Source organism: Oncorhynchus gorbuscha, linkage group LG09, assembly GCF_021184085.1.
Source record: "Oncorhynchus gorbuscha isolate QuinsamMale2020 ecotype Even-year linkage group LG09, OgorEven_v1.0, whole genome shotgun sequence".
In the NCBI taxonomy this organism is placed as follows: Eukaryota; Metazoa; Chordata; class Actinopteri; order Salmoniformes; family Salmonidae; genus Oncorhynchus; species Oncorhynchus gorbuscha.
Genome location: NC_060181.1, coordinates 17,711,719 through 17,720,891, shown reverse-complemented (window position 1 = coordinate 17,720,891; position 9,173 = coordinate 17,711,719). Strand labels below are relative to the sequence as shown.

Sequence of the window (9,173 nt, the reverse complement as noted above, 5' to 3'; positions counted from 1 at the left end):
GTACTTCAGTGACTGTTTAATCTCTCTCTCCCTCTGCCTCTTTCTCTCTCTCAAACCCCACCTTCTGCCTCTTTCTCTCTCAAACCCCACCTTCTCTCTCTCTCTCTCTCCAGTATAAAGTACTTCAGTGACTGTTTAATCTCTCTCTCTCTCTCCCTCTGCCTCTTTCTCTCTCTCAAACCCCACCTTCCCTCTATCTCTCCCTCTCTATCTCTCCTCCCCACTCTCGCCCCCCCCTCTCCCTCTCTCTCTCTCTCTGTAATACGATTGTGTCAGCTCACGTTAGTGTATGGCTGTTTGGCAGGCAGCACCATGTTGAAGCTCTGTTGTATCTGCTTACTGCATCTGGATGGCTGTTTGTGCTAGTGCTGGACTACGGCCAGGTGTGTGTGTGTGTGTGTGTGTGTGTGTGTGTGTGTGTGTGTGTGTGTGTGTGTGTGTGTGTGTGTGTGTGTGTGTGTGTGTGTGTGTGTGTGTGTGTGTGTGTGTGTGTGTGTGTGTGTGTGTGTGTGTGTGTGTGTGTGTGTGTGTGTGCGTGTGTGTGCCACTGTAATTGTGTAGAGGTGGAAAGCTTGGCATTGTTGCTGCTTTCCCTCACTGTCTCCTCCTGTCATCTAGCTCCTAATACAGAGAAGGGTTCTGCTATGAGTTTGAAGTGTACTTGCTTTGTATGAAGCATTAATAACTGTTGTTTTCTACTCATGAAAAGCACAGAACATATGATTTACTATATTTACTAAAGATAGTAAACTTCATTTTAGTATCTTGCTTGACGATGCTGTAGTGGATGGGGGTGGTGCCAACAGCCCAGTACATCACTGGGGCTGAGCTCCCTGCCATCCAGGACCTCTATACCAGGCTGTCAGAGGAAGGCCCGGAAAACTGTCGAAGACTCCAGCCACCCAAGTCATAGACTGTTTTCTCTGCCACCACACGGCAAGCAGTACCGGAGCACCAAGTCTGGAACCAAAAGGCTCCTGAACAGAGAACCAAGTCTGGAACCAAAAGGCTCCTGAACAGAGCACCAAGTCTGGGACCAAAATGCTCCTGAACAGAGCACCAAGTCTGGGACCAACAGAACCCTGAACAGAGCACCAAGTTTGGGACCAAAAGGCTCCTGAACAGAGCACCAAGTCTGGAACCAAAAGGCTCCTGAACAGAGCACCAAGTCTGGGACCAAAAGGCCCCTGAACAGAGCACCAAGTCTGGGACCTAAAGGCTCCTGAACAGAGCACCAAGTCTGGGACCTAAAGGCTCCTGAACAGAGCACCAAGTCTGGGACCAAAAGGCTCCTGAACAGAGCACCAAGTCTGGGACCAAAAGGCTCCTGAACAGAGCACCAAGTCTGGGACCAAAAGGCTCCTGAACAGAGCACCAAGTCTGGGACCAAAAGGCTCCTGAACAGAGCACCAAGTCTGGGACCAAAAGGCTCCTGAACAGAGCACCAAGTCTGGGACCAAAAGGCTCCTGAACAGAGCACCAAGTCTGGGACCAAAAGGCTCCTGAACAGAGCACCAAGCCTGGGACCAAAAGGCTCCTAAACAGAGCACCAAGTCTGGGACCAAAAGGCTCCTGAACAGAGCACCAAGTCTGGGACCAACAGGACCCTGAGCAGCTTCTACCCCCAAACCATAAGACTGCTAAAAGTTAGTTAAATAATTCATCAAATAGCTACCCGGAATATCTGCATTGACTCTTTTCGCACTAACTTTGACTCATCACATACACTGCTGCTACTGTTAATTATCTATCATGTTGCCTAGTCTCTTTGTTCCTAGTAATATGTACATACCTACCTCATTACCTCGTACCTCAGCAAATCGACTCGGTATAGGTACCTCGTGTATATAGCCAAGTTTTTACCTCGTACCCCTGCACATCGACTCGGTACAGGTACCTCATGTTTATAGCGAAGTTATTACCTCGTATCCCTGCACATCGACTCGGTACAGGTACCTCATGTTTATAGCGAAGTTATTACCTCGTATCCCTGCACATCGACTCGGTACAGGTACCTCGTGTATATAGCCAAGTTATTACCTCGTACCCCTGCACATCGACTCGGTACAGGTACCTCATGTTTATAGCGAAGTTATTACCTCGTATCCCTGCACATCGACTCGGTACAGGTACCCCGTGTTTATAGCCAAGTTATTGCTCCTCATTGTGTGTCTATTACTTTTATTATTACATGTTTTACTTTTCTATTATTTCTCTATTTTCTCTCTGCATTGTTGGGAAGGACCAGTAAGTAAGCACTTCACTGTTAGTCTACACCTGTTGCTTACAAAGCATGTGACAAATAACATTTTATTTTCTTGAAGGGGTCCAGAAAAGGTTCCTTTTCTATGGTTTCTCTGACTGGGTTCTGATATGTGTTCTGCAGGGCTGGCTGTGTGAGCTGCTGCGCTGGAAGGAGGATCCGTCCCCGGAGAACCGGACCCTGTGGGAGAACCTGTGTATGATCAGGCGCTTCCTGAGTCTGGCCCAGACGGAGCGAGATGCCATCTACGAACAGGAGAGCAACGCTCTGCAGCAACACTGTACAGACAGACTGATACAGCAAGTCAACAACAACACACTGGTCAGTCTACTCTAAATAGCCTGTACAGATATAGGATCTTAATTTGATCACTATGTTGTTGCTGAGAATTTTCCTGCGCCGCAACAAATGCCAATTAGTTTTTTTGATATACATAAATTCACTGAAAACCTGCACTACCACACGGTCATATTAACAGTAATGCACTTTTCATGAAGTTTAATTTTAGCCAACTAATAGCCTAACCACCGATCAAGCAACATTATTGACTAAACATTCAAATCCAGTTGCTGCAGGATTGTTTTGCTACGACAATGCTGGTTAAATTAAGATCCTACATCTGTACATAGACACACTCATACAGTAATACACAGTCAACACAAACACAAAAACAACTTTGGAGAGACAGACTCACACAGCTAGTCAATGACTACACACTGGTCAGTCTACCCGGTATAGCCTACACACACACACGTATACGGATGGAAGCGCACACATAATTCTACTCCGTTAATGTACATGCGTTACACATGCGTATGTAGATAATTGAATGTAGAGTTGTGTAGCTGTTTGACGATAGTGTTGATACGTGTAGTTTGGTCCTCCTGTAACACAGCCATCAGCTCCCATTCGTTTGTTTAGAACTTCACTTCCATCTGTCTCCACCAGCTCCAACGCCACTCCCCATTGCCACAGCAACACCATCAACGACTCCTGACCCCTCGGTCCCAGCAGCCCTTTCAGCCCCAGGCGGGGCCTCGCCTGCCTCCACGACAACCGTCCACAGCATCACAAGCCGAGAATGAGGGGGGTGGGGACCAACTGAAGACCTGGTTGGGGGGTAGTAAGGTTGATGGGAGGGTAGAGGACATTACTGGTCTGGGCAATAGGAGTAGGGCTGAGGGTAGTAGTGACAAGGAAGGGGGCGAGGGAGGTTGGTCGGGGGCCAGACAGAGTAACGGGGAGGGCAATGGCGGGCGTAATGGTGAGGGGGGTGAGGGGTTTCGGGTGTCCCGGGAGGCGCAGGGGATCCTGCAGAGCTTCATCCAGGACGTGGGTCTGAACCCAGACGAGGAGGCTGTCCACACCCTGTCAGCCCAGCTGGGCCTGCCAAAACACACCATCCTCAGCTTCTTCCATTGCCACCACCATAGTTACACACACCAGAACCATAGACAGGACTACAGTGAGATCTACCACAACCAACTTCCCAGCCAGAACCACAGGGACCAGGACCTGCTCTTCTGTATTGGAGCAGGCCCAACCCAGCCTGACAGAACTACAGGGGAGAAGGAAGAAGGAGGAGCCGTAGATCCCACTGGACGGATAGGTGGAGAGGAGGACATGGAGGGGGAAGAGGTAATAGAGTGGGAGGGGGGGAAAGAGTTGGATGTGAGCACCCAGACTAACACCGTCGTCACCCTAAAGGAGGAGGAGCAACATGACTCTATCCAATCACAGCCGGAGACAACCCAACCACATGACTCTGATGAATAGCATGGCCCCAACCACTAGTTGTCCCCTCTAACCCAATGACTCAACTAGATATTTTCACTACGCTACTGCAAAAAATAATATTCCCCATTTCTGAAGAACTGTAGTAATGATGTGTCATAATAGGTGATTCCCTTATTTGTAATGAAATATTGGAATAAAGGACTATGTAGTTACACAAGATATTTTAACTGTTGAGGATCCCATTTTAAACACATGCCAACAAATGCCTTGTAGTATGCGTCACTACCCACCTGGTCCTATGGCTAGATCGTCCTCCCTGGATTCTGATGATACTGAAATGTGAATAGTTTGTTTTGATTTCTTTCTCTGTCACCAAACTCAACTATGCTTTCTTATATCTTTCTGTCACAACGTCCACTTTTAGGTGTCTCTTTGACTGACTGTAAAATCAATTTTATGGTCAACAATCAACATATTTGAGTGGCTTCTTTCAAATTGTGTATGCAAATTATTTCACTCATGCAATTTAATACTTCAGTTGGTCAACTGTAGAAGAAAAGGCTAATATGCAAATAATGTGTGTGTATAACTGCCTTTGATTTAACCTACCTTCTTTGTAAAAATGTATTTGTTTTAAAATAGTTAATTCATTCGATTTATGAGCAACTTGATCGAAGTGATTGTTTTTAACATCTTTAATAATTTATCTGTTCAGAAATGCAATGAATGTGGATGTTAATACATTTTGTATTTATACCTGTGATTTATGATTTGCTTCGTCACACATTAAACACTTATAAAATGGAGCTACTGTTGATTTGGTTGTTTTTTTCTGTGGTATCTATGGTTACAAATATTATTTTCAATCTAAGCTGTTTTTTCCCAAACAGACTAAGAGGTAGACAGGCATCTTTTTTCTGACATGTTCACACCTGCTCAGTTATTATTCCCTTGAAAATAAATGTACGACAGTTGAGTCTGAATTTAAATGCACCTTAGCCAAATACATTTAAAAATTCCCTGTCTTAGGTTAGTTAGGATCAACACTTTATTTTAAGAATGTGAAATGTCAGAATAATAGTAGAGAGGGTGAACCCAATAAATTGGGCGAATTTTGGCCCAGTCCTCCTGACAGAGCTGGTGAAACTGAGTCAGGTTTGTAGACCTCCTTGCTCGCTCATGCTTTTTCAGTTCTGCCCACAAATGTTCTGTAGTATCGAGGTCAGGGCTTTGTGATGGCCACTCCAATACCTTGACTTTGTTGTCCTTAAGCCATTTTGCCACAACTTTGGAAGTATGTTTGGGGTCATTGTCCATTTGGAAGACCCATTTGTGACCAAGCTTTAACTTACTGACTGATGTCTTGATGTTGCTTCAATATATCAAATCAAATTTGATTTGTCACATACACATGGTTAGCAGATGTTAATGCGAGTGTAGCGAAATGCTTGTGCTTCTAGTTCCGACAATGCAGTGATAACCAACAAGTAATCTAACAAACAATTCTAAAACTGTCTTACACTGTGTATAAGGGGGTAAAGAATATGTACATAAAGATATATGAATGAGTGATGGTACAGAGCAGCATAGGCAAGATACAGTAGATGGTATAGAGTACAGTATATACATATGAGATGAGTATGTAAACAAAGTGGCATAGTTAAAGTGGCTAGTGATACATGTATAGTGTAGATGATATAGAGTATAGTATATACGTATACATATGAGATGAATAATGTAGGGTATGTAAACATTATATTAGGTAGCATTGTTTAAAGTGGCTAGTGATATATTTTACATTTCCCATCAATTCCCATTATTAAAGTGGCTGGAGTTGAGTCAGTGTGTTGGCAGCAGCCACTCAATGTTAGTGGTGGCTGTTTAACAGTCTGATGGCCTTGAGATAGAAGCTGTTTTTCAGTCTCTCGGTCCCACCAGCTTTGATGCACCTGTACTGACCTCGCCTTCTGGATGATAGCGGGGTGAACAGGCAGTGGCTCGGGTGGTTGTTGTCCTTGATTATCTTTATGGCCTTCCTGTAACATCGGGTGGTGTTGGTGTCCTGGAGGGCAGGTAATTTGCCCCCGGTGATGCGTTGTGCAGACCTCACTACCCTCTGGAGAGTCTTACGGTTGTGGGCGGAGCAGTTGCCGTACCAGGCGGTGATACAGCCCGCCAGGATGTTCTCGATTGTGCATCTGTAGAAGTTTGAGTGCTTTTAGTGACAAGCCGAATTTCTTCAGCCTCCTGAGGTTCACGATGCTGTCAGTTTGTCTGTGATGTGTATGCCGAGGAACTTAACTTACTACCCTCTCCACTGTTCCATCGATGTGGATAGGGGGGTGTTCCCTCTGCTGTTTCCTGAAGTCCACAATCATCTCCTTAGTTTTGTTGACGTTGAGTGTGAGGTTATTTTCCTGACACCACACTCCGAGGGCCCTCACCTTCTCCCTGTAGGCCGTCTCGTCGTTGTTGGTAATCAAGCCTACCACTGTTGTGTCGTCCGCAAACTTGATGATTGAGTTGGAGCCGTGCGTGGCCACACAGTCGTGGGTGAACAGGGAGTACAGGAGAGGGCTCAGAACGCACCCTTGTGGGGCCCCAGTGTTGAGGATCAGCGGGGTGGAGATGTTGTTGCCTACCCTCACCACCTGGGGGCGGCCCGTCAGGAAGTCCAGTACCCAGTTGCACAGGGCGGGGTCGAGACCCAGGGTCTTGAGCTTGATGACGAGCTTGGAGGGTACTATGGTGTTGAATGCCGAGCTGTAGTCGATGAACAGCATTCTCACATAGGTATTCCTCTTGTCCAGATGGGTTAGGGCAGTGTGCAGTGTGGTTGAGATTGCATTGTCTGTGGACCTATTTGGGCGGTAAGCAAATTGGAGTGGGTCTAGGGTGTCAGGTAGGGTGGAGGTGATATGGTCCTTGACTAGTCTCTCAAAGCATTTCATGATGACGGAAGTGAGTGCTACGGGGCGGTAGTCGTTTAGCTCAGTTACCTTAGCTTTCTTGGGAACAGGAACAATGGTGGCCCTCTTGAAGCAGCAGACTGTTCCCACATCATTTTCATTTGCCTGAAATGCGTTGCCTTGCGTCTGTTTGACCAAGAAACAAAGCCTAGGCAAATGACAAGACTCTAGACAACGTGTGGAAGCTGTAGGTATTGCAACCTCAGCCCCATTAAATGTGGTTCACCTTTATCAATGGGTTCAAGTGGCGCATTGATATATTTTCCAATTTTCAGTGATCAGATTTTCCTGCGCTTTTCGATGAAACGCACGTTCTGTTATAGTCACAGCCGTGATTTAACCAGTTTTAGAAACGTCTGAGTGTTTTCTATCCACACATACTAATCATATGCATATACTATATTCCTGGCATGAGTAGCAGGGCGCTGAAATGTTGCGCGATTTTTAACAGAATGTTCGAAAAAGTAGGGGGTAGGATCAACAGGTTAATGACTCCAACCTAAGTGTATGTAAACTTCTGACTTCAACTGTGTATAATCAATGACATTAACTGAGTTGCTGTTGTTTTGATTTTAAGTCAATCTTGTAATTTCCCAATGTAGCATGGGGAAATGCGTTGTTGGCTATTGCTCTTATGATGTATAGCACAGGAGGTTGGTGGCACCTTAATTGGGGACTACGGGCTCTGGCGGATGAGGCAACTATGGAGGATCAGCTACCTACGGAGGAATGGCTAATATGGAGGATCAGCTACCTACGGAGGATCAGCTACTATGGAGGATCAGCTACTATGGAGGATCAGCTACTACGGAGGATCAGCTACCTACGGAGGAACGGCTACTACGGAGGATCAGCTACCTACGGAGGAACGGCTACTACGGAGGATCAGCTACCTACGGAGGAACGGCTACTACGGAGGATCAGCTACCTACGGAGGAACGGCTACTACGGAGGATCAGTTACCTACGGAGGAACGGCTACTACGGAGGATCAGCTACCTACGGAGGAACGGCTACTACGGAGGATCAGCTACCTACGGAGGAACGGCTACTACGGAGGATCAGCTACCTACGGAGGAACGGCTACTACGGAGGATCAGCTACCTACGGAGGATCAGCTACCTACGGAGGAACGGCTACTATGGAGGATCAGCTACCTACGGAGGAACGGGCTACTATGGAGGATCAGCTACTATGGAGGATCAGCTACTATGGAGGATCAGCTACTATGGAGGATCAGCTACCTACGGAGGAACGGCTACTATGGAGGATCAGCTACCTACGGAGGAACGGCTACTATGGAGGCTCAGCTACCTACGGAGGAACGGCTACTACGGAGGATCAGCTACCTACGGAGGAACGGCTACTACGGAGGATCAGCTACCTACGGAGGAACGGCTACTACGGAGGATCAGCTACCTACGGAGGAACGGCTACTACAGAGGATCGGCTACCTACGGAGGATCGGCTACCACGGAGGATCAGCTACCTACGGAGGATCAGCTACCTACGGAGGATCAGCTACCTACGGAGGAACGGCTACTATGGAGGATCAGCTACCTACGGAGGAACGGGCTACTATGGAGGATCAGCTACTATGGAGGATCAGCTACTATGGAGGATCAGCTACCTACGGAGGAACGGCTACTATGGAGGATCAGCTACCTACGGAGGAACGGCTACTATGGAGGATCAGCTACCTACGGAGGAACGGCTACTATGGAGGATCAGCTACCTACGGAGGAACGGCTACTATGGAGGATCAGCTACTTACGGAGGAACGGCTACTACGGAGGATCAGCTACCTACGGAGGAACGGCTACTATGGAAGATCAGCTACCTACGGAGGAACGGCTACTATGGAGGATCAGCTACTTACGGAGGAACGGCTACTACGGAGGATCAGCTACCTACGGAGGAACGGCTACTACGGAGGATCAGCTACCTACGGAGGAACGGCTACTACGGAGGATCAGCTACCTACGGAGGAACGGCTACTACGGAGGATCAGCTACCTACGGAGGAACGGCTGCTATGGAGGATCAGCTACCTACGGAGGAACGGCTACTATGGAGGATCAGCTACCTACGGAGGAACGGCTACTATGGAGGATCAGCTACCTACGGAGGAACGGCTACTATGGAGGATCAGCTACTATGGAGGATCAGCTACTATGGAGGATCAGCTACTATGGAGGATCAGCTA

At 47.2% G+C, this 9,173-nt stretch overlaps 1 protein-coding gene across 1 annotated transcript in view; it reads left to right on the top strand.

Moving 5' to 3' along the window:
• The window catches only part of LOC124043090 (DNA-binding protein SATB2-like), a 32,675-nt gene extending 27,869 nt beyond the window's left edge, over nucleotides 1–4,806 (top strand). Inside the window, exons 11-12 of the mRNA XM_046361259.1 lie at nucleotides 2,387–2,584; nucleotides 3,212–4,806. Coding sequence (XP_046217215.1) covers nucleotides 2,387–2,584; nucleotides 3,212–4,039 — 1,026 coding nt within the window. The 3' untranslated portion in view covers nucleotides 4,040–4,806. The remainder of the gene's footprint in view (nucleotides 1–2,386; nucleotides 2,585–3,211) is intronic.
• Nucleotides 4,807–9,173: the final 4,367 nt, after the last annotated feature.